The sequence below is a fragment of the Falco peregrinus genome, chromosome 9 (genome assembly GCF_023634155.1).
Source record: "Falco peregrinus isolate bFalPer1 chromosome 9, bFalPer1.pri, whole genome shotgun sequence".
Taxonomy (NCBI): Eukaryota; Metazoa; Chordata; class Aves; order Falconiformes; family Falconidae; genus Falco; species Falco peregrinus.
In genome coordinates this window covers 18,075,717-18,101,239 of record NC_073729.1, presented here as the reverse complement: position 1 = coordinate 18,101,239, position 25,523 = coordinate 18,075,717, and the positions used below count along the sequence as shown (strand labels likewise).

Sequence of the window (25,523 nt, the reverse complement as noted above, 5' to 3'; positions counted from 1 at the left end):
GTATTCACTGCCTCCAGATACTGCTTGGTAGTTAGGGAGGAATGTTTGAAGCATTTAACTTGGACATTTCTGACTTGCCTGGATTGCATTCTGCTTGGTCTGTTTCTTCATGGTCATTTCTCAGCTGAAACTGTGGCTTATAGAATTTTGTTGATAGGTGGATACAAAGCTGGTCACTGCTAGGGTACTGAAGCCATTGCAGTCCCGAAGACTCTTAACTTTTCTTTCTATGGCATGTGATGTACTAAAGAGTCAGTTTTGAGGCATCAGCAACGTAAACTGCCTACAGTGAATTAATTCCCTGCAGAAGTGTGTGCTGGTTGAATGCTGTCTTATAGCCATGGGATCATCAGCTGTTGATACCGAATCAGCCATCGCTAGAATGTGTAAATCTGACTTTGTAGGTTATCTGTGTCGTACTAGATCAGTACAATTAAAAAAAAATGGAGTTTTTTAAAGCTTCCTAGTAAAATTCATTAATAAAATACTTGTTCTATCTTCATTAAGTAGCATACTTTCCATTTGTTGTAAACTGTAATGTGAAGGGGATCAATTTCAGCTTTGAATGTCAGTAATCAACAGAAATGGGTGAAATAAATCAGAAAAAAAATGTGGCTGTGCAATTGTTCACTTAAAAATCAACCCTGTAGGGGTAGTCTGGCTCATTGAAATCCTGTTATGTTTTCCTGAAACAAGGTTATGATAATTTGTGTGTGGATGTGTAAGGAAAGCCTGGCTTCACAGTTTGGCATGCCTTGTTTGATTATGTGACTTTTTGATATGATTGCTATCGAGGTATTAAATATATAAGCAACAGTGTGTTCTAGTGTGTGCATAGAACCTGTGCAAACTTGTGCTGCTAGCTTTGTGGTTATATGCTATTTAGAGGAAGAAAAATAAAGGTTGGTTTAAACACTCTGGTTATGTAGGATTATTTTTGGAGAGTAAAGTACACCTTTTGGTCTGTGTCTTTAGGATTTCTGGAAAGTTACAACATTTTTAAATAGATGGACTACATTGAGATAAAATTAGGAGTTGTAATGTTTCAGTAGATCAGTTCCAAAGTTGATAAACCTACAAGTTTTAGTTTTTGAAGAGATGAAAGAGAGTTTGAACCTTAGGATGTGTTTATGAATGCTTATTTACACTTTGGCTGTAAATACAACTTCCTGTATTGGAACAAAGGGAGATCCGTCTGTCAAAAGTCTGCCTGCACCCTAGTACTCTGCAGTGCTTCAGAGTAAAAACTCATACCCCTTTTAAGATACGTGACTTACCCCACAGAAATACATCAAATAATCTGAATTTTTGAGTTTTTAGATCCATACATCCTGTTCTGTTGACACCTTTTTGTCCTGTATGCATCTACATCCCTTTTTGAATGTGAAGCTTTAACACCTGTCTCCACATTAAGGTATTACAAGAAAAGAGCATTAAAAATGGAATCTTCTGTTTATCAAAATCATGCAACTACAGGCCTGGATCTAATATTTATTTACTCATAAGCTGCCAAAGCTGTATATTTTATTAGATATAGCCTCTGCTTCAAGATCTGGTTTAATAATCTTAGATTCTTTTCTAGTTTTGTTCTCAAATAAAAGTGGGTGCCTTCTCCCTATGTGGCTTATTTGAACATTTGTGGGTGTTTTTTGTATAATGTCCTGTAATTAATTGGCAGTGTTAAATGTTTGAAGGGGAATACTGATGATGTTAACTTAGGTCATTGTCTGGAGGTAAAGGTGTGGGCAAGCAAGATGAGGATGACTCCTTGTCAGGGTAATTGCTTTCTTAAGCAATTTCTGCGCTGATAGCAGCATGAAGCACTACATGTTTTTGACAAAGTGCTGGTGTTGGTGTGCCTAATGATCTTAAGGACGCAGTTTGAAATATGCTGGAGTATTAGAATTATCAGAAGGCCGCTTGGATTAAAATCTTTATTTCTGAGGGAAATTTTTTTAAAAAAATTATTTTGTTCAGGGCACTGCAGAGGAGGTTTTAACAAAGTTGGATTAGGCAGATAGAACAGTGCATGTGTGATACTGTGTCTCACCCTGATCTTAAAGAGGAAAGGCTTTGGTTTGAAACAAACTCTAATATTTCCACTAGTGTTACAATTCTTTATGTTCTTGGTGCTATTCAGTATGAATGTCAGTGCCTTTTGAATACTGCCTTTTGCAACTTCTTCTGGCAATGGGTTCTGATCTAATTACAACCTAAAACCCAAGCTTTCATAGTTTAGTAAGTAACCATGAAGATTCTCATTTTGCAGTCTGCCAGTTGTTTTTTTAATGGATAAAGTTATGACAGTACACATTACTACAGAAATTTATATGTCACCAGAGAAAATGGAGATCTGGGAGGTATGAAATGAGTTCTGTGGCAAGTTTCCAGGTGCAAGTTTTGGTGTCTGGGATTAACATACAAAGGCCAACTAGAGCGATCTGGTACTGAAGCACTTCAGTGTGTCCCAGCATTTGGAATTGCAGAACCAGCTCAGCCTCTATTGACATTTAAAAATTTAAATTAAAAAAATGCACTATTTTGAAAGCAGTCACCTAAGTATGTGACTCCATGCACTCAAACTTGAAAATAATGGTTTCCTTAGCAGAGACAAGAAGAGATACTGGATTCTTTGGTGTTGTCTAGACTACCCTGTGCAATGGGGTGATACCTGAGCTAAAATTAAAGCCAGCTTAACGCAGCAGACTGTGTTGGAACAAAGCACTGATCTAGCTGATGTACAATGCTGTTAAATATCGAAATGAGCTCTATTTTAACACTGCTTTTGCAGTTAATTCATTTGTAGCTAACTTGAATATCTCTTTGGCATCACACTGTCGGTATTCCTACCTTAATCACAGGAGTTTATTCCCTAAGTGTAATAATTAAATTCTTGCAGCATTTTTCATCCTAAAATTCTTAAAGTATTTTGCAACTCCTGAACATACGTACAGCTCTACCAGATGATGTAATGCTATGCAGAAGGAAACATGGTCACTAAGCTTATCTGAAACTTAGCCAGCATAGGAGACTTTGGAAATCTTTATTAAAGTAGTACCCGTTCATTCTTATGAAATATATGAAAGGTTAAAAAAATCAGCCATAGTTAATGCCACTTGATTCTGAAGTGGCTTGCTATACAGTGTTTTTTTAATTCTTCCATCATATTTAATATACATATAATTACCAATAATACAGAATTCTGTGTATCTTTTTGGTGTGGCAAAATTGCCTAGAGAAGATTTCTGAATAGGTATAAGAAACAGCACAGCTTTTGTTTTGGAAAATTAGAAAGCTTGATTGTAGTCAGGCAGAATTTGTGTGAATGGCGTCTGGAATAGCGGCATACTGACTGAAAGAATTTAACTGATACTTGTTTATAATAAAATTACGGAGTTTATTTTAGCAAAATGTTTAGGTAGAAAGATTGATTATTCAGTTTCTGCATCCCAACTCTGCGCTAGACAAAATCGATGTCAGTATTTGTTGCTGTCTTTCACTTTTGATTGTTCAGCAGCATATTTTGCTGCTTTATCTCTATGTAATAGTAATTACAATTTTTAACCTTCAGCATCTTCAGGATTCTGCAGAATAATCAACACTGCATGGAATCTTTCTTGATGGTAGGAACTGTGAGTCAGCAACCCTTTAATTTTTTTAGTTGCAGCTATTGTTCCAGCAGCAAGCTTTACTGCTATTGTCCAGTGTTTGTCCAGCTCACGTTTACTGGACTGTGGGAACGGATTAGGGTTTCATGGCTTTTTTTTTCCTTCTTGCATAAACTCTTGATCAAAGACATTCCTTGGATGACAAAACACTGTATACTGTGTCACACAGTCCTGACCAGACTGCACGAACAGTAGTTTAAAAACACATGCCTACATTGTTCTCTAAACTGGCTTTTTTTTTTTTTTTACAATGTATGTGCAGACATTGGATTTTTGAGACCCCGTTTACCTCCTTTAAAAAACATACATGCAGAAGTTATTTTTAATAAGCACTTGACGGTTTCTGAAATAGAAGTAAAACCAAAATTACTTTGAAACTAAGAATCAATATAATAATACGTCACTTAAGCAGAGCTAGAGGTTATGTCTGCAGTCTGTTTCCTTCTTGAGGAGACCTTGGTTGTGGTGCAGTTAGTTGAGTGCACTGTAAACCTAAAACCTCATGGACTTGTGGCATCATTTTATGTGTCATATCCAGAACATGTGAGTAGGGTGGAGAATGATACTATAGCACAGTTTGGGAATTCATAACCCTGCTTCACCATAGGTACATGGTTAGAACCTCATGTTGAGAATCTGGCTTATTATAGTTGTGTGTCTTGCTCTTCTTTAAAATTCTCTCACACAATAAGATAAGGACAAACTCCACAAAAATCCACTAGCATCATTATTTCTCAAACTAATGCGAAAGAAGTAAGTCGTGTTAGAGAAGAATGTGGCGAGACTTTTTCAAGGAGCTTTGGCATGTGATTTGCCTGAAAATCTCCTTCAGCAGAAGCATGGGAGAAGTGGAAAAAGATCCCTGGAGACACTTAAGCAGGTTTACAGAGGGATTTAAAAACATGGAGGGCTGTATTTAGGTGATTGGAAAGTTATTTGAGGATAAGAGAATACTTGTGTGTTCTCCCCAAACACGTGAGCCTTTACATATGCTTGTTTGACTCTGCAGCACTATTGAGCACTACCATGCAGAATCAAAGACGGATGAGCTTTTCCACTTATATTGGAAAAATAGGGTCTGTAAGGGGGGAACCTTTCTGATCCTTTGCAATCCAATCCAGGGTCTCCGTAGAGAGAGAAGCATGAATTAATATGTGGCTGATAGATGTATTGTCTAAAAGGAAGGAAGCAGTCATAGTGAATAACCAAACCAGCTACAGAAATACTGAGTCAAAACCATGAAACAAATATATTGTGTTTATAATAAATAATGTTTAATTTTGGGTAAATAATTGCTGATGCCTTCTGGAAATCTTGGGAAGATGTTATATCAGTGCATATAAAAAGAACATAGCTATGTTGCACAGTATACATTTGCTGAAGGTCTGGTCTTTGTATTTAAAGTAGCCAGCAACAGAACACAGAGAACTATGGCCTGTGGGTATTCAAGGAGCAAAAAAAGCTGTTCAAAAATAATACCCTGTATTCAAACAATGTATAGTGATAGAATCTAATAAAAGGAGAAGTAAAACATCAAAAAGCTCAATTGTTCGTTTCAGACAGTTTGCCGTCGAAGCAGTGACTTAGGACACTAGGTCACTCGTTTGGCACTGGCTCAGGTGGGTTGTTGCAGTGCTGTAGTGGGGGTTTAGTGGTGCTTGTTAAATCATTTGCCCATCTCAGCCCAGCTCCTTGAAGACTGGTGCTAATGTTACAAATAACATCCTTATGGTAGGTAACGTGTTAGTGGACATAGGAGACCAAGCATTGAGTGGAATACAGCTTGTGGATGGATTAAGTGACACAGAGCACGTGGGTGGGATGGATGAAATAACAAACCCCCACCACTCAGCAACATAGAATCTAAAATTTATTTACTTAGCAGATTGGGAAGGGTGAGTGGCTAGCAACTTCCATCTGTGATGTACATGCTGTGTGCACAAATCAAAGCCCTAGACCCTTCACCACATGGGCCCAGGAGGAAAGGTCTCTTTCTCCAACCAGTTGATGTGTCAGGTCCTGGCTTGGAGCTTGGCCTGTGCACGTAGGGATTCTTCCTTTGATTCAGCTTTTGTGATGGTATTAGATACCTGTACCTGGAGTGCTGTCCAGCCCCGAGGGCTTACCTCTTAACCAGTTAACTGCTTTATATATTTGTCAGCACAAGCAGTCCCAGGCTGTTCTCTCTGACTTTTTCCGTATCTCAGGCAAGTTACTGGTGGGGTGGAGGTTCCTATCACCCTCTGCTCACCCACCCTAAATGTGTTATGAAGTGTGAATTTAGCAACAGTTGCCTGACAAAGTTCTTACTTTGCTTCTTTTGTTTTCCAGTTCATGCCCGATTAGTCAGAGCTGAGCAGATGTAGTCAAGGTCTCATTTGACTGGGCAGTTTGGCTTTCAGGTAGGCTTCATCCCTTGACAGACATGTTAGCAGGGAAGATTGTACTGTGACTGGCCATTAACATATATTTTGAATATGATGGGAAAATAGTTTTCTACTGCAGTCTTAAAGTGAGTGGACACACTGGTATTCTAGTTTTTGAGATGATATGCTACATGGTTTTTTAACTGGAAATAATTTCTTCAAGGATATTATCATAAATAAGGAAAGTAACAGAGCTGTAATTAAAATGCGAAGAGAGATTAAATTCACACAGGCAGATACTTTTTTTTCCCCTTCCTTCTCTAGCAGCCACTGAACACAGCCTCCTGTGTCCAGAGAGGCAACTTGAGACAAGTAAAAAGCTGCTGTTGGTTTGGCCTGTGTATGGTAGTGACTGCTCTCTAAAAGCTTGGGGCTGTTCTGTAAAGGAATTGATGCTCTGAAGACCACATTAAAACCAGCTTCAGGAGTTCAGTAGAGGTGGTGGTGTGTACCCCAGGAGCAGATCTGTTGCCATACACAGTGGCTGGTGCTCCTGCGTCAGCAGGACCCATGCAGGGTGAGGATGCTGCCTATGTGCCTTATTCCTGATTTGCAGTGAGCACTGCTAGTAGTTCCCTCTGCAGCCAAGAGCCCTCAGGAAAATTATGGCTGTGACTGTTCAGTAACTTCCCTGAAATACAAATCGTAATTTTCATGCAGGCAAAAAGTAGGACAGATCTAAGTAGGGTTCTGCAGATGCTAATAGGGTCATCAAGAAACTATTCCCATTTTCCCTCTTAAATGTCTACTGCATTAAAGAAACAAAAGGGTAGCTTCTGCCTCACTCCTTGGTCTGTACTCCTTGACCCTAAAGAACAAAATCTAAGTTTGGTATCAGTGCAATCCAGTTGACTAATTTGCAAACCTTTTCTCATCATATGATTGGAATATTGAGTTGGAACTCGGTCAAAAGCCAGATGGGAATCTTATGTTTGCCATGCCAATGCAATTGCTATTATCAATTATATTTGTGCGATCGCAAAAATGCCGTGTTTATCTGAAGAGATACACTTCCCATAAAATGGTGCTGGCAGGAATTCATTAATATGCCATCATTTATAGCTTTACTGCCTTTGTCCCATTGTAGCTTTTCAATGATGTTGTCAGGAATCTTTATCAGAGTATCTAGCCCACATGCCTGCGTCATTCCTATGACTCCTTTGAAATAATAGCTCCAAGCTTCACTTTCTCCTCTATGTTCTGGAGTTTCTATCACTTAAAATGCCAGATGTGCTTGAATGTCAGTGCATTCTGAGTTTTTACAGTTAACAGATCTTGTTTATTGTTTAATAAAGAGTATGTGAGTTTAAGTGTTCATAAAAGGTCCAAGCTTGTCAAATCAGTCTGAATTCAGCAATGGAACTGAGGAGGTTTTTTTGGGGGTCTTTTGCAGGTTTTTCTGTGTACACAACTCAATCTGATGTAAGAAAGTACAGTCTTTTTCCCCTTTAATAAGCTACAGCATAGCCTAGCTGAACATGCATATTTTTTACAGCCTATAGTAAATTGTTTTTCTTGCTACATTCTTGTCTTTCTGCCCTTTGCAATGTGAGTAATACTGGCAGAGTTCACTTAACATTCAAATTTAGTAGTCTGCATTTAGAGATGATGTTTGAGAGAAGGAAAATGTAAGTAACAGAGCTGACTATGTGGGCTTAAACCTGCTTAAGTCACAGAACACTTTGGTCAGAACACTTAAAAATTTAATAGAGCTTATAAAACAGATAGGAAAGGCAAAACCCACTTAACATGCTCTACAAAATGCAGGTTTAAATTTCCCACTGAATCATTTTAATATTTTTATCAGCAAAAAGGTTTTTGTCCCAAATCAAGATTTCCTAAGTATGTCTTCATTCAATTTTGAAACATCTAAAATCAGAGGGGTTAGCTGTCAGTGATACGGAAGTGAGTTGGTTTTGGTTTTTCTTTAAAATATGCTGAAATTTTGCAGAGAAAGATCTGTGTGGAAAAAATGAGTTGTTTTTGACCAAGTCCAATTTAAGCTTGGCTTACCTGTATTTAAAGTCACTCTGAATCTAGTTCAGATCATCTCTCACTGCTATACAAATCTTCCTCAGTGGCTTACCAGTGGAACTTGACCATATTGAGGAGCTATCCCATCTTGAATGGAAAAAATCAGATCACACTATGTACCGATACTACTTTACCTACCTGATCTGTGATTTTACAGTAGGACACATGTTCAGGTTTCTGTCTGAAATGATGGGGAAACTAGCAAGCTAATACAAGCTCAGTTGGGATTCTTCAGATGTGGATGGTTTGCTGTCTGTTGGTAACTGCACTGAAGCTAACTTGTTTTGCACTAGACTCTGATTAACATGTTAGGTGTTATCTCAGGAGTTTGTTTTTTCATATCCTTTGCCGTACTTCCTGCAGTCAGTTGTAAATGTGAAGTTTAGTCTAATGGGAAAATAATTTGCAACAGGAGAGACGAGCACTGGATGTTTTACATAGATTATTTTTTTAAAGGCAGAAATAACTTCATAGGAGAAATAGTCAAATACATAGGTTAGAAACTTGACCATTTCCACTGAGAATAAGTTGTTTCTGCTTTGTTCAGCTCTGGTAATAATTGATAACATGCATCCCCAGTTTTCAGAGATACTTTGGAATATGAATGGGGAGACGTTATAATTTTTTTCTTATTTTACTTTAAATTCTTCAGGTTTATTCCTTGTTATCTTAGTGATACAATAGTAAGATGCAAAAGCTGTGTATGAGGGGAAGGGATGGAAAAGAATGCAGGTTAACCGTACTGCTTTTAAAACAAACTTTATCTTCTGTAAAGGTATTCTAGGACACAAAACCTACACTGATAAATAAATACAAACAAGCATTCTATACTGTCCAGCACCTACTTTATTTTACCTTTAATTGACAAGAACCACCAAATGGTATTTTACTCTTAATTGCCTTTGATGTTTAAAATAAAGTCTTCAGCAAAAAAATATTTTCCTGCTTTAAAAATAGACATTACTCTAACAGGCAGTCACCTACCCATTGCTAAAAACGCCTCTGGTTTCTTAAAATAACGACAAAGGTTTTCAGCGCCGCAACTATTATAGCACGTAGAGTCAAAACCAGAACATGTCATGTGGTTTACTCACTGCATCGGGTAGTTACTACTGTTCAGCATTCATGAAGGCAATGAAAAAAAAAACCAAAGACAACAAGCAGACATTGGGTTTTACCAATTTTATTTCTATAGGTTTTTTTGCTGGAAACTTGTCTGTTACAGGTCTGTTGGTGAAAATGTGCATTTCAGACCAGTGATGCCAATAAGTACAATATAAAAATGTACAAATCTGAATTGCTTGCTTACTACAGATTGTTATAATAATGTGACAAATAAAGCATCTCTGTTGGCACATGAACCCACTTATCTGGATTTGGCCTTTTAGTACATACAATATTTTAAAGAAATTTGCAGTACACACTGCCACTCAGTGTAACACATAATATAACCGACAAGCACTAACTCAATAATCATGTTTGGTTCAGAGACACAGAGATGCCACAAACAGAAGTGTTTTATGAGGTAAGCAGTAAGAAATGTTCCTGAAATTTGGACAGAATGTATTCAGTCCTCCTGGGTCCTGCGACTGCTAGTAGCATTGCAATGCTTTGTTTATGCACTATGTAGGATCTTAACTGCATTTGCCTCAAAGTGAGTTCTAATTCTGTTTTGGTTTAGCAGCATACAGGCAACAGCTAGATTATTCTTCAGCATACTCTGTTAGCTGGCTTATTTATGAGATTTACAGGCTTTTTAAATTAGCATTATGCTATAATTAAAAAAAAAAACACAAATAAACAAAAAACTAGTATATCATAACAGATTAAACACTCAAAATACTTAGAGTTCCAGAAGATAACCTATCATACCAAATGATGCGTCCCAACTGATGGGAAACCGCATCAGGTGGCATACAAGAGTTATATTATAATGCACCTTTCATATATCAATGTGGCTAATAACACAGCTTAAAACTACTATGATAATAAACCCCAGATCAGACAAAGAATCCAGCTTTATAAAATGCATAACAACAAAAAAACTGACATTACTTGATCTTCTGAAATGTCTGCTGTTTTTAAATTAATGCAACCTAGTTGCAAATCGCGAGACCCATTCAGAATAACGTTCGATGCATTTCCATTTGCAGTAGGACTATGAGGCACTGTGTACGAACATTAAAACCTGGTCTAGACACGGTTAACTGAAGTATGAGGTATTGTGAAACAGGAACCTTTTTGGAATAGAGCAGTAATCACATTAAGTAAAAATTGATCACATAAAAAATCTACAAAAAAATGATGTCAATAATATAATTTTCTATGAGAAAATTAAAACCTATAACATGGCAGTATATGACATTGTATAACAAAAAAAAAAAACTGATCCACAAAATAGCAGCAAAACACAATGACAAAGATACAGAAAAGCAATGTTAATTTTTTTTTTTTCAAACCATGCTGGGAATTTATCCATAGCAGCTCAATAAAAATGGAGCATCCACTCCTTTTCTTTTCTTTTTTTCTCTTTTTTTTTTTATTTTTAATTTTTTTTCTTTTTTTTCTTTTTTTTGTTGTTTTTTTGTTGTTTTGTTTTTTTTACAATCAACACCTTAGCGGCAGTTTTCTCACATACATTTCACCATCACATTCTCCTCGAGCATCAACTTCAACAGCTATGTCCACGTCCCTTCAGCTACTTTCTAAAATAATAATAAAAAGATACATAGCCAAGATGTGCAAATTTTCTATTTGTAGCTAAATAAAAAAATGGGGCATATACTGGAATAAGAACTTCTTTCAAGTACTCCAATTTTCATATCTATTAACTATGGCGTTTTTTTTTATGGTTAGACTGCTTTTGAAAATGTATAGGAAGGGGCCAAATAGACTGCTTTGTTTTGGGTTTGTTCTCTGAAGCGTGTCCTTTTTTCTTTAATAAGCTGTGTTAAAACTGCAACATCAAGGGTAGAAAGATTTTTTTTAAAAAGGGGCGATTGCATTATTTTACAAATCATACTGGCCTTACGAACATCCTCTGCAATAAATATTCTTTTTAGCCTTAACTATAAATTATATATTTTAGTGTTTAAAAACCTTCAGTTGTAAAACATCTAGCGACAATCCTTAAACTATGTGTCCTATATGTGAACCTTTAAGGCCCCTAATTTATAAAGATGAGTTGGCACCAAAGGATTCTAAACTTCAACTTTTCTATAGAAAAGGATAGGAAGATATCCTGGCAATTTGTGAATGCAATTTCTCTCACTGGAACACAACCTTCGGAAAAAAAAATCACCTCTCCTCTAACACCATAGTTAAATGCACTTGCTTTGCAATTCCAAGTTTGCCAACAAGCACTTATATATTTCCAAACCATTCCATTAAAAAAAAATTCCCACACAATAAAAGAATGTATTTCCTATATCTAATGGACTGAAAGTGCTTTGAATGGAATGGTTTTAGAATATTACAAACAAACAAAACAAAAAAAACAAAAACAAAAAAAAAAAAAGACTGAACTGTGGATTGAACCTGACCATAATTAGGCTGAATATCTGTGGGGTCAGACCAGCATTTTTACACAGGTAACTACAAAAATATGAAGATTACAAAAATATAATATATTATGTCACTATTTCTGTTTCTCTTTATAATAGAGTATTGTATGAGTAGTACATTGGCCTTTCCCAACAATGCTAAGCTGGAACCCTACAAATGCCTTATGCACAGGCAATCCACAGGCACAAAAAAAAGATTAACATATAATAATGCTGCATACTAACATACACTAACTTATGGGTTACGTTAACCATTTATAAGGTGAAGAGGATAAAAAAAACCTAAGGAAATAAAATAAACATTTACAGATGAATTATAAAGTGACTAAATGCATAAGCAAGCAAGATACAGAAAAGCCTAGAACTGCGTTAAAGCTATGCTTTTTAAAGAAAAAAAAGAATATTTCATTTACTATCTAAAAAAAAGCACCCTCTTCTACTTTAAAAATGGTTGGTTGGTTTTTTTTATATGTAAGAAATCAAATCTAATACCTCCCCTGGAGACATTTTGTGTGTTAATGCCTATTTTTACAACATACAGACAAGAACACTTTAATATAAAAACTAGTTGATTATTATTGTATAAAATCCTCTATTTTTGTAGCACAAACCCCTGGGGGTAATGCAAATACTATTTTTTCTTTTTTTAAGACAGTTTTTGGGGTATTTTTGTTTATTTGTTTGTTTGAAGTCGCAGATGGAAGGGAGACAGAGCAAGAAAAAAATATAACAAGACTGGTTTTCCCTTCTGGTATAAAAATGTCCTGGAGAAAAGGGTTTCTGGGGGGGAGATCCTGACGCTGATTCCTTCTCAGATGCCCTTTCTTTGTCTGCTTTCTCGCCAAGCAAACCCTTTAGAAGTCCTCTTAAATGTTCACATCTCGCACATCAGTAGGTGTGCAGGAAAGGTCTGCTTCATCCTCTACAGTCTTTGTTTCTGAAGATACGTTGTGCTGCTGTGCCTGACGTAGACTGGATTCAAGGAGGGATTCAATCTGTTCTTGGCAGGCTCGTAAACAATCCTAGAGAAGATTAAATGGAAGGAGAAAAAGACCCAGAGTCCTTTAGAAAAACAGTAAGATCACAGACCAAATACCATTTCTTGAAAAAGCAAGAGAAATACAATCAAGTTATTTGGGAGGGCAGCAGACTGAAAGGAGTGTGGGAGGAGCAAGAGAAACACTGACAGGAGCTGGACAGGCTGCCTTGCGTCCTGCAGGAAGCTAGCCTGCATCCAGACGTGAGCAACTGACTCTTGCCATCTTCTATTTAACGGCCGAGGTGGGCATCTCCATGCGTAGTCCTCTGGGCAAATCTCAACTGCGGTTTTGTTCATCTCAGCCCACAGAGGTCTACAACTGAACGTGACCGATGCTCTGCTACAGTGACACATGTAGTAACTAACCCGGACAGAACCTTGACAGTCAGTGTAGTCTGCGCTACTACTTTTCCACCCGTGCTCTAATGCTGTTAACACAGCAGTTCTGTAAAAGTCCATTCATACTATCTTTTACCTCGCTGTGCTTTATACCTTTTGAAGAGATTAGGAACAGTCTGACTGGAGTTAGTGTGAATCAATCAAAATTAAACAACTGGTAGTGCAAAGACATGAAACTGGGCTGGAGTCAGAGCTGGCCCACAATTTCTACTTTTACCAGAGAAACACTTCCACAGTACAGTCTATTAGAAGTGATGGTCATAAACAGTGATTTTCCCAGGCTCAGCTCCAGTAATACACAGTTCTTAGAAGTGATAGATACATATATCTTTAGATACACATGCCCACAGTTGGCTGCCAACGGCTGCTGTGTCCAGCAGTGGGCAGCTTAAGTTAGCTTAACATTTCTAACAGAGAACGGAAAAATGTACCGGACTATATGACCCCAAAACGGAAAGATCTTTCAGAAGCACCACTAAACACCTTTGCAACCACACATTACTGCCAAGCTTTCAGTTTGCTACCTCGTTCACCTTGAAATCTCAGTCAGGGTGAGATCTCTTTCCCTTACTTCAAAAGCATTTTCTCAGAGCTTAACGTGCACACACAAGCCTACTGAGTGAGTGTTTAGGAGGGTGCAAGGGCCTCGCCTCGCTGCCTGCGAGGGCTTCGCTGTGAATTAAAAGCATAAAGCACCAAGCAGGATTACATCTATGGTGGGAAAAGGCAACTTCCCCCAGACACTAAACCATACCATGAGTAGATACATCCAATTCTACTTATCAATCCACAGCAATTAGAATTGGAGAAGGCCTGTTAACTCAACCTGTCCAACTTTCTGCAAGTTACTGTACAAAATGTACATCCACTGCAATGACACAGAAATGGTGCCTTAAATAGGCAAAACAATCAGACAACATTTTGCCATGCCTCCAGCATGCTGTTTACTCCTATCTTTATAACAAACATTGTAAGCTTTTCCCCCAACATATTTAACTCTGTGTATTAAGGACTTTGAAGTTTCCTTTCAGCATTGCCTTTTCTGATTTAACCTATGACATGTGTTAGCCCTTGCGGTGAACCCAGTCTTCCATGATAAATTGCCGTCAAAAGTGTTAGGATGTGCATGACTGAGAATGAATGTTGTTTTCCTGAGAGGGTGACCTGCCTGCTGTTTTCTTTATTTCCCAGTTTCAATTCTGCCTTCATTCAGAGGCTTCTTGTGTGATCTACCAGCTTTTCAGTGATTCCACTACCACAAGAATCTCCTCTGCCACCAATAAGGGCACACGGCATTTGGGGTAAAATAAGATTAGAAACCCAAGCAAACAATTCTCTGCAAGTCCTTTCTGAGAGAGAGGGAGGTTAATCCTACCTCTAAGCAGATCAGACCATCAGTTACAGCTCACTGAAAACACATAACCTATGACCTTTTCTGGTTTAAACCCTAGTGTAATATTTCCTCTTGACAGAGACACACAGCGTTTTAAATGACAAAAAGAAACGCCTCATATCCTAAAGTCATCATGCCTTTGGCTCCTGCATACCTCTGGCCTTCACAATAAGATCTCTATGAAGTGCTTGCACCCCTTCTCAAGATAGGACGGATCAATCCTGACTGTAAGGCTTCTACTTGCATATCCTGTACCATGTACCTCAGTCACACTTGGAATCAGATGTATTTGAAGAGTATTATGTGAATACAGGTTTAGGTATTTTTTGTTTTACAAATCCAGGCACTTTTGAGGGTAGTTCTGTTTTAACAAGATAACATATTCAGTGTTCCAAACTGAAAGCCAATTTATTTTCAGAGCAAAATGAACCCTGTTGGCTTTTTTGAAGAGGAAGGAGAGGGTGGATTGTTCGCTTGGTTTTGGTGGGGGTATTGTGTTTTGTTTTGCTTTTTAATCCTAACCATTTGCATATAGCATATTTGAGCTCTGGAAAGTAAAACCATTCAAAAGAATGTCTATAAATACCTATTCTCCCTCTGGAGTCCAATCATGAATAATGACATAGGACTATGTAATTTAAAGGTAATTTCTGACCACTATTTTTTTTTTCCTGTGAGATTCTCAGGACAGCATGTTGTAACTATTCTTTTAAAACATAATCTTTACAATTTATTATGAATAGACTATGTCTTAAGCTACAGCTGAATGAACAATTTTTTTTTATGCTTTAGGCATTTTTGTTCATTTCTTATTCAGATGTCTATCAGATGAATAGTTGGTCTGCAGGAATGTATCAGAGCTAGCAAAAATGACTGCAAAGTATAGAATTCACTGTGAACAACTTCACCAAAGTTTTTTTTCATTCTCAATGCTTCTTAACACTGAAAAGCAAATACAAAACTTGGGCATTACTCTGATAACTTCTCCCAACAACTTTTCTGCTTCACTACCCAAATTTTCAATGCCCACAGTTTGTTCAAGGTCATAAACCCTTCCTGGATTAATTAAGCTCCTCAGTAAAAAAAAAAAAAAAAAGACTTGCTAGCTTAACTGATGTGGTCAAATACCTTTAACACACACAGTAGACATTAGACATGATCAGACTCCAGGGTCAGATAGTAAAGGAAACAAACAACAACAAAAAAGAAACTGCTTGGAAATCCTTTGTTACTGCCTGACCCATTCTGGATAACAAGCACATGTTAGAAGGTGCCTCTGAGTAGGGGCAGGCAGGAGACGAATTCCAGTGTACTAACAGACAGCATGGAAACCCAATCTAATCTAGTTTAGCAAATTTCTGGCCTGGAAATGAATGTCAGGTAAAATTCAATCCATTTGGATGATGGGGTCAGGAATAGAATGATGGAAGACAGCCCAAGACTTCTAATTGTGATTATCTGACTTCTAATTACCCCTGATCAAAGGCAAAATGGGAAATTGGACTCCTACCAACGTAAACATGAACCATAAAGGAATTCCAATCAGGTGATATTCATTTTACTTTAGATTCAGCTTTCTTTGAGACTAAAGGTAAAAAAGTGTAATTACATAACCTGAAATCCAACAGACCAGCTGCTCTAGCTAATAGATAATCAGTGAGAATGTTAGCCACAATGTTATAATGCACGCTCTTAATATTTCAGGGCAATCCAGTGTAAAGCTTATTCATTTGTGCAGTCTGACAAGGGGACCCATCACTGTGGAATAACATATTTCGTATACGTGCTAGTGAAATAAGGTAATAGGAATAGCATTTGGTACCATGGAGATTACACAGACACATCTTAATGGAAATTCTCTATGCAGGGGAATCATGCTATGCAGGAACCAAGCAGTTTTCTATACTAAAAGCAATAGCAGCGAAAGATGCTCTTCACTTACTCCATTACAAACAGAACAGTATACATATACATACGTATAATTTTATGATGCTTATTTTCTGTAGCAACCTATACAAAAACCTTACTTATAACTCTAGCTGCTCTTACACATAAATATATTTAGCAACGAAAGCTGGAAGGGAGTTAAGTTCCTTTTAAAGCCGTTAACTTTAAGTTCAGGTCATACAGATCGTGGCCTTGCAATGACTCTGGACAGTAAGAAAGAAATAAGCAAGAATTCTCCTTCTTGCTACAAGTACTTTGTTTTCTTCTTTTAAAAGAGCTCTGTCATCAACTAAGTCAAGTCACGTAAGGACATGCTGTTGTTCTCCCAAGATGTGAGAGAATCTACTTCAACGCTCTGTATCAGGAACGATTAAATAATGTTGTCTGAATCAGATACTGTCAGAGCAGATAGCGAGCCCAGCATTTTTCCTCAGTACCTGCTTCAAATATCTTGCACTGGATAGTGGCCAACCATACACTGAAATATCTACATTGTTTACAAACTGACTGAAAGCATCACATGTACATACCAAACTGAGCAGCGTTTCATTTCAGCATTTGAAGTTCCTATAGTATTTAACATTTCAGCACTGGATCCATATTACTGTAGTTGCAGTAATATAAATGGCAAAAATAACCTGCTCAATACTGAATCATTGTTGAAGTGATCCAGATAATGAGCTGACATACCATAGTTGTCAGCAATTGTTTCACATAGTCTATCAAAAGTAGAATATTTTGTGAATAATTAATTGTGATGCATTCATCTTTCCAGAAATCACTCAGTGCGGTCAGCAAAGTCCAGTTATACAGACCTAGTTTTGCAGTGTCTGGACTAGCACAGCTCTGTATGTATTCAAATTATTAACATGTAAAATAATCTAACAGCATCTCAGAAGTTCTGCCGCTAACCACAGAGTTGTCTTTATTTGACTCATTGTCCAGCACTTGGAGACCTCACAAGAACCTTTTTAAAGCATCTATTTATTGGTCTTCCACATTGTTACAAAACAAAGCTCAGCTCTGCCCCAACTTCACACACCATTATGACATGGATCATTGACTTTAGGTCTTCCTTGTAGGCTCCCTTCCTGGCCCATTCACTCATGAAAGGTTTATTGCTCACTAGTTACTGATGTGCATCTCCTGCAAGCTGCAGGGCAAAATGAGAGTCCTGTGAGGACCATCTACCTTGTCAGAAAGTCGTGGGACAAGCATTTGTTCCGTAAAGGAATTCAATACCAGCTACTGTGCAGGTCTAGCACGTAATAAACCAAATTAGATCATTAGAACTCTTTTAAGAAGGGCTTTTTCACACCACTTGGCACAATAAAAGGCCTCAAGAATGGTCAAAGATAAGGTCAGAGATACCACAAGGTCTCCACTTTCCTCGTCTTATTTTCAAAGTTTTGTTTTACATAGACTCCTGGTTTAATTACCTACAACCAAACACAGCCTCTGCCATGCAGCGTTTCCTCTGCTTTGTCAGATATGCCTCTTACAAACATTAGAGCTGGATGTGGCATTCCTATCAGTGAACTGCAACAGCACAGTCACAGATTATTAATGGACATAACAACAGGTAAATAACTAGGACGGACACGTTCAAAAACTCCACTCCGAGGTTGGACTTTTATCAAGATTTACTGTCAGCTTAGCTACTATGCAGTAAGTAGGCATTCGTTCTTAAACTCTAAGGCAGGAGATCAACCAAGAGAAAGAGTCACTTACCGGATCACATTTGATAACTTGTGATAGGAAATGTGTGAGGCATTGATAGGAGAGGAAAGTGTTAGTGTTCCCCAGATGCAGGCCTTGCACAGCTGCTACCACACTGCCAGCTGCGATCATGGAAGGTGGGTTTGAAATAAATTTAATATCTGTATGAAGAAAGGAGAGAAAAAAAAAAAAAAAAGACTGAAATGATTGCTTTAGGAGAAGCCTGCCCATATGCATACACTCTTCTACCAGCACGGCTTCAGCTGCCAACTATTGCATCCGCAAAGGTACGGAAAACTGTGAGCAGAAAGGTGCCTCCTGCTCTATAACCTGTTACAGGTCCAAACGTGTAAACACTTATCCACCTGAGCAACTGTACCTCAGCGAGTAGCCCTTCCTAGCACTAAGCCTGGGCAGCCATTCATCACTTTGAGGTATTTTTGTCATACACCGGGCCCCCATTCTTCAAATGTTAAAATACTTTGCTCAAGTGAATAATGCCACTGGGGTCAATGGCATAATACATCTGAGAAAACCTGCTCGCATTCTTAAGTCTTTTGCAGGATCAGATCCTAGGTGCGTCCTAACCAGGAGTCCTCGGGCCCTTTAAAGCAGAAACCTTTACACTGACATTCAAAGGAATATAGCTTTAATGAACAACATCAACAAAAAGAAAGAAAAAGACTGCTTAACCCTGTCAGGAGGCAGATAATCCATATTTAAATTAAGGTTTCATCTTAAAAATGCTTTGTCTCAACCTAGTCTCTTGTCAGTGGCTGCCATCCATCCTGGCAACAGGGATTTAATGTAAATGTGGCATAACTAAGTGACGGGGGTCCCAAGAATTGGCGGACAATCAGTTACATTCTGATGTGACACCATGCTGACAAGAGGCTGGGCCCCCTTCCAGACTGCATTGCTGTAGGTCTCTCCACAAAGCCACTCCCATGATTCCTTAAGGGGCTATCTCTGCCATTTAGCATGTTTTTCGTTTGGGTTTTGTTTCGTTTTGTTGTTTGGTTGGTTTTTTTTTTTTATCAAGAGTAATCCACATTTTAATGCTAAGACTTCTGCTGAACAGGAATGCGTTTGATCCATGGCAGTGTACACCTTGGAGGAGACTCAGAAACACAGGGAAGTGGAACAACTAAACGTCCAATTTTGTGAGGAAGAAAGGGAAATGCCACATTATACACAAGAACCTGAGATACATTCCTTCAGCTTTTATCAGAATGCAACTTCCTCTGGGCTGAAAAAACATAAACCATCTGTCAAACTCTTGAATGAAGTCAAAGGAATGGACAGCTTAGAGGACTCACTGGAACAGTTTAAGTATTAAATCATGCATCTCCTTTATTATGATAAAGTAACTTTTGTGTAAATGTTTTACCAGCGAAACTAAAGACTTTGGGACTCTGAAAGTCCTCTCTCTGACTCTACGCATATACCTCTGACACCCCATTTTATCCCTGACCAATACCCACCTTCAAAGGGGCATTTCGCCCGGCCTTCTGTGAACCTTCAAAATTAAACTAATAGGATGAATTGTGGCCAGACTTGCATGATGCACTACCAGTGAAAAGGCAAGCTTGATCTCAAGTAATCTCATTTACGTCACCATGCTTAAATTAAATTTAGGTTATCCCCTTTTCCTCATCTGCCCATTTCTGGGCAGATACAAATACACCCACCTTCTAGCAAGCTTTGGTCACTCCCCAAAATCAGAGTAGTCCAGACTGCATGCTTTTGACGCTATACACATAGCAAAGCCAGTCCCCTAACTGAAATGCTGACACACAGTTGCAGGTGGACTTCAGAAATGCTGTGTTGCGGTGGGTGAGCATGAATGCCACCAGGACTGGGTTGCTCAGAAGGGTACGGTGGCAGCGTGTTCGCGACACTATTTACTGAGCTCCACAAACAGAACATGACCAAAATGTGTCAGTTTAATGAGTCTGTCCTGACAGGATCACGTTTGGGATTAATATTTGCGTTCTTCTTTTAAAGGGAGCAGTAAACAAGAACATGAATTCATAGTCACACCCTCATTCTTTCCAAGGTGGAAAAGTGATAATGAAGTTTAAATGACCAGTTTGTGTCTGTCCCTATAACCACTCCAGACAAGCAGCATGGACTGCCTTTTTGTTGCAACTCAACAAGGAATTATTTGTGGCAGAGGCCACTAATTTCAGCATATTAATCAGGGGGCCCCTCTCGCCTGTAATTGGATGCCCCCAAGTGAAGAGTGTGGCATCATTGTCAGCCTCCATCGCCTCATCTTGCGCTATTGAGCGCTCAGGAACAAGGGGGCTTCGGTGAGATGAATTAGACCTGACACAGCCACAATGGGGTAGGGGGCCCCATCAATTGAAGCACACATCCCCAGTAGCCTATCTGAGACTTCATCCAAAAAGAATAAACAACTTCAGCGTTGTTAAAAAGAGAGAGAGGGAGAGAGAGAGGGGAGGGGGAGGAGAGAGAAGAATGCCAGCCACCCTGAAGGGAGGACAAAGCAGGCATATAGGCACTGCAGCGCTTTAAAAAAAATTCCTAACAAGGCGAGTCACCCCTTTTCCTTTTTAAATGGAGCAGCAATTCCATCCGTCTGGAGAGCTGGGGGCTATGAATGAAAATCTTTTCATTGAGGCAAATCAAAACTGCGAACATAAATCACTTGCTGCAAGATGCAACAGGTTCCAACTGGTCACATACCTTGAGACTTCCAATTTTATAAAGGCCAGAGAATAGGAGAATTGTAACACGCTTGTTTCAAAGGGGGATCTTTCTTTCTGCATCGCAGAGGAGGAAAGCAACCAACAATAATAATAATAATATAAAAGGAGCCTGGTATGTTTTGATAACCAGAGGAACATAATGAAATGCTGAAGCTCCAATATTTGTTGCTATTCATTGTTATACTTGTATAGAGCTGCAGTTCTCCCTCAACACTGGTCTTAACTTGGGCCAAAAGAGGCCTGCTTCCTTTTGAGCTCTCCCTGCCTTGCTCGGCCATGCCAAAGCCCCATTCATTAAGCTCAATTATGTGTTAACTTCAAACAACCCCTGGTAATTTTTTTTTTTTTTTGCTTTTGCTTTTTCTCCCGAACCTACCACAGCACAAAGACATCCTTTGGTGAAAATGAATTTTTCAAAACTAAACCAAATCAAACAAATCCACTTCTACTAGCCAGACAACTGAAGAGGGAGCTTAGAAGGAATTCCCCTCAACTTCACCTTGCAGCGTAACCTTCTCTTTCTGGAGCAAACACATACACACTCATCTACAAACACTTCCACAGCCTTCACCTTGTTAAGCCAACTGGCGGAGATTTTATTTTCTAAGCAAGCATTATTTTGCCATCTTTTCTTAGGAGATCCTCCTCTACAGTAGAGGACATGGGCTGTACTTCAAGCAAAAGATATACTGCACTTGCCCCTGAGGCCACTTAAGCCGAGTGTCAGTGTTTCCAGTGGACTTTGGATTGGGCCCCACAGCATCCAGGCAGCACAATGCATTTGCAGTCCATCTAGGTTCATTTTGGCAAGAGGAAATACAACACAACCCAGCAACAGCAAAGCAAAGTCCAGATGCTACTTAAGCCACATGTGATCTTCACTAGCCAACAAAGAAGTCATGAGGAAAGCAAAAGGTAGAGAAAATCCTGACATCCAAAAACAACAATAAGAATACAGAGCCTAGTGGCAGCCTTCCTGAGCGCTCTTTCCCCAGGCAATATTCCCAACTTCAGTAGGGAGCTGAAGAGGGCCCCAGTTCTGGTGAGCTCAGCACTGGGGTTTTTTTTAAAGCTAAGTAAAACTCCCAGAACATGGTTCTCATTTACTGATCCATTCTCCAGCTGTGGTGTGTAGCAGTGTTAAATAAAGGCTCTGGATGTGCTTCCTAAAAGAAACATAACAACACCGACAGTAGATCAAAGTACTGGACTCTTAGCAAGTCTCCAACCTTTGAACTACTCTTGTTTTCATCCCTGTCATTGCCAACACAACAACCTAGGTTAAACATCCCCATATCCAAAGGGGAGGCCGGGTGGCTGTTCTCTTTAGCTAGCAGCCGAGGAAGCTTCGAACTTAGCAAATCACGTGCTCAGAGTCACAGTAGCCTTATCTGGTAGAATCTGGCATGAAGACTTACATCCGATTTTCCCAAAATGTTGCTGCCGGTAGTTTGAAGGCTGTTGGAAGGTTGTAGCGCTCCGAACACCAAGCATTACTCCAGGCAAGCTAACTTACGAACTGCCCATTATGCTGATGTTAGGCCCAAGATGAAGAGCAATGCCAGTGTTTATAAATTCTCTTTTATGGCTTGGTCGTTTCTATCTTTAGGCCTTGCAGTAGGGCCAATTCTGTGAAATAAAGTTTTTCTTCTGAGTGCCTGCAATCTTTCTTCAATTTTTTATACCAGATCCATCTCTGGAAAATGAACCACACAACATTAATTTGTGCCATTGACCACACACATCCCACCGAGGTTTTCAAGTGTGGATAGCTCTTCTCAAGTCCAAATGCAAGCTTGATCTCTTTTTTTTTTTTTTTTTAGCACAACTGCTACTGAATATTAATATTTACTAAAGCACTGTATCTCCTTTACACTAAGTTTTTATCAGTGTCAACAGAGTGTCTGGCATTCCTTTTTACGTGCTTACTGCAAAAGAACATTTGCTTTGCTTTTTTCTTCCTTATCCTTTTGCCGTTCCTGGCTTGGTCTTGCCATACTAAAAGAAAACGCTCTGAACTCGTTTTGTTTAAACCAGAGGATCTTCCCTCTAGAACTTCTTTTGTCCCTGCTCCTCCACTCTGTCCTGTGGGAACCACGGGATCTGGAGAACAGAAAGGCTCTTCTAAAACTTTTGTTTCCTTCCCACTTGCTAGGGTTCAGCGGGTAAAGCTGGTGCACGTACAAACGCATACGCACACAGTCCACATGCAAACATGGAACTTCAAAGCAGCAGCGCGCGCGCACACACGGTGCCCTTGAAACCAAAGCTCAGGCCTCTGCAAACCTGGCCTAGCGAACAGTCCGCGTCTCGGGAGGCCGGCCCCGCACATGGCTCCAGCACAGCACGTGGTCAGAAGGGTGCAGATGGCAGCGGCTGGGTCCTGTGCCAGGAGAGCCTCTGTGCCGCGTGGCCCTCCTCCAACCCACCAGCCACCGAGGAGAGGAGAGGGGAAGAGGCGATGTGAAGAGGGAAGTTTTACCCGCCACCCCCACACACACAGAGCTATTCACAAGCCAAATCTCCCTCTGCCTTGAAAAACTGTTAAGAATGAATCCATGTGAAAAGGGATTCCCTGTACGGGCAGCCAGCCTTTTGCAGCCCCCCACCACCATGTAACACCCGGCGTGCAGAGGTGCAGAAATCCTGCCAGGCTGAGCTGCCACTCCACGGTTACGCTGCGAAGAGGGGGAGGACCTCCTCCTTCCCTGCCACCACCACAGACTCGATTCATAAGCAAAATAACTTCTGAAAAAACTTACCTCTGCAAAGTAATCCACCTTCTGCAAACAAGGGGCAATAATCGGGGCTTAAACTACCTCCCCACAGCTCTGTGGGCTCGCTTTAGACCACGGCTGCGGGAAGCTTTGCAAGCCAGGGGGTAGGCGCGTGTAGGGGAGGAACACGCTTTGCTTAATGTGCAGGGCTCATACCTGTAGCGCACAGAGCCACAAAAGTCTGAGCATGTTTACGGATGATCTGCTTGGTGTCCTCTGCCAGAGGCATTTTAGTAAGGAAATGTTCAATGAAATCGTGGGGGGTCATTGCAGCCAGATTCCATTTCAGCTTATTCACCAGAAGCAGCTCCATTTGCTGCAAAGACAAGAGGGAGGGGAAGCAGGGGGAGAAGAAGGAGGAGAGGGAAAATGTGGTTAGCTCCGCTCACCCGCGGCCGGGCCAGCAGTCCGCGCTCGGCCCTTTCCGCCTCCCCGGTGGGGCTGCGGTCCCTGCCGCGGGGTGCCCCGGCTCGGGCGGGCGCCGGGGGGGCACCGGGCAGCTGTCCCCTGTAGCGCATCACCCACCGCAACCCCCGCGGGGCCGCCAGGGGGCGCCCGCGCGCCGCCCAAGCCCTGCGCTGCCGGTGGGTCCGGCCGGGGCAGCCCGCGGGCCGGCCGGGGGGGGGAGGGGGGTGCGGGGTCCGGGGGAGCGGGGGCGCCCGGCCCGGTGCCGGCCCTCACCCCGGCCCCGCTCCCCTCCCCGCCTGCCGCCGCCGGGGCTGCAGCTCCTGCGGCCGTGGGGAGCAGCGCCCGCCCGCCGCCGGCACGGAGGCAGCCCCCTCCCCGCCTGCCCCGGTGTCCGGGGGGCTTCCTAAGCGGCAGCTGTGCTTGGGAGGCTGGGGGTGATGTTGGTTTTGTATTTATTTTTTTATTTTTCCTGAGATGATTAAACATGAAATTACCAGTAATTCGTCGGGTCTAATGGAGTTATCTGTATAAATGCACAGTTTTTCTGCGGTCAGAGGAATAGTTTCCTTCATTTTTGAAGCCACAAACATGCAGGTAGCTCCGAGCAATTGCAATCGGCTTTTCTTGAGGGGTTCAAACGACAAAAATCTGTCCAAATAATTCATAGCCAAGGGGAAAACTTCCTCTTCGCACTTCTGCTCCTCGCAGACCTAGAAGAAGGAGATCGTTGAAGGATAATTTAATAGAAGTGAAAGCTAGGCTTGCCCCACCGCCCTCGCCTTCCCTCCCCCCTCACCCCCCAGGCTTTGCAGGGCAAGGTTGAAGGAGACCATGGGGAAAATGCAGTTGGGGGAAACGGATAAATAAGGGGAAAACAGAGACATCAAAGAAAATGAAAGAGAAAGTCACGAGTGACAAAGTGGGGAGAAATGTGGCATTAGAAATCCGCAGGGGATTCATGGTAAAAAAAAAAAAAAAAAGGGGGGGGGGGGAATGTCTCGAAGAGGAGGTCTGTCCCCATCCTTCCAGCCCCTAGAACAAATTTTTTAAAAAGAAAGAAAAAGGAAAGCGGAGGAAAATGGGAGCCCCCCGTGCCTGGGGATGGGGTGCAGAGCCCGGCCTGCCCCTGCGTTAATTTATTTCGCTGGTATTTTTTCATCTAATTTGCCGTTGTGCTGCCGATTCCACTCCGGTCGAGACACAAAGGTGGCGTCCAGCCTCATTTCCCCAGACGTCATCTTTTCAAAAAATATTTAAAAATATTTAAAAAATTTTCCGAGCTCTCAAAAAAGGCTGAAAATGAAGCGGCGGGGGTCCTTTACCGAGCCCCGTGTCCATGGTCCTGCTGGGGGGCTCCGGGGAGGCCCCCCGAAGTGAAATTCACCGCCTCCCTCTCTCGCCCTGCAGCACAGCCG

At 40.6% G+C, this 25,523-nt stretch overlaps 2 protein-coding genes across 16 annotated transcripts in view; one reads left to right on the top strand and one right to left on the bottom strand.

Annotated features, from left to right (window-relative positions):
* LTO1 (LTO1 maturation factor of ABCE1) overlaps window positions 1-22,587 on the top strand; it is a 30,604-nt gene extending 8,017 nt beyond the window's left edge. Inside the window, exons 5-6 of one of the 11 annotated variants that reach the window (XM_055814391.1) lie at window positions 17,892-18,051; window positions 19,292-19,738. In XM_055814391.1, the coding sequence (XP_055670366.1) occupies window positions 17,892-18,051; window positions 19,292-19,527 (396 nt within the window). In that variant the 3' untranslated portion in view covers window positions 19,528-19,738. Of the gene's footprint in view, window positions 1-157; window positions 919-5,999; window positions 6,030-14,320; window positions 14,431-14,601; window positions 14,750-17,891; window positions 18,052-19,269; window positions 19,739-21,304; window positions 21,485-21,559 lie in introns of those variants that run through there. The other 10 variants (XM_055814392.1, XM_055814393.1, XM_055814397.1 and 7 more) reach the window with 10 other exon arrangements.
* Window positions 9,296-25,523, bottom strand: part of CCND1 (cyclin D1) — a 19,818-nt gene continuing 3,590 nt past the window's right edge. For 4 of the 5 annotated variants that reach the window (XM_055814387.1, XM_005240340.4, XM_055814386.1 and 1 more), the window contains 4 exons: window positions 24,603-24,818; window positions 23,857-24,016; window positions 18,201-18,349; window positions 9,296-12,713 (listed from right to left, as the gene is read on the bottom strand). In XM_055814387.1, coding sequence (XP_055670362.1) covers window positions 12,558-12,713; window positions 18,201-18,349; window positions 23,857-24,016; window positions 24,603-24,818 — 681 coding nt within the window. In that variant the 3' untranslated portion in view covers window positions 9,296-12,557. Of the gene's footprint in view, window positions 12,714-18,200; window positions 18,350-21,493; window positions 23,027-23,856; window positions 24,017-24,602; window positions 24,819-25,523 lie in introns of those variants that run through there. The other variant, XM_055814389.1, reaches the window with a different exon arrangement.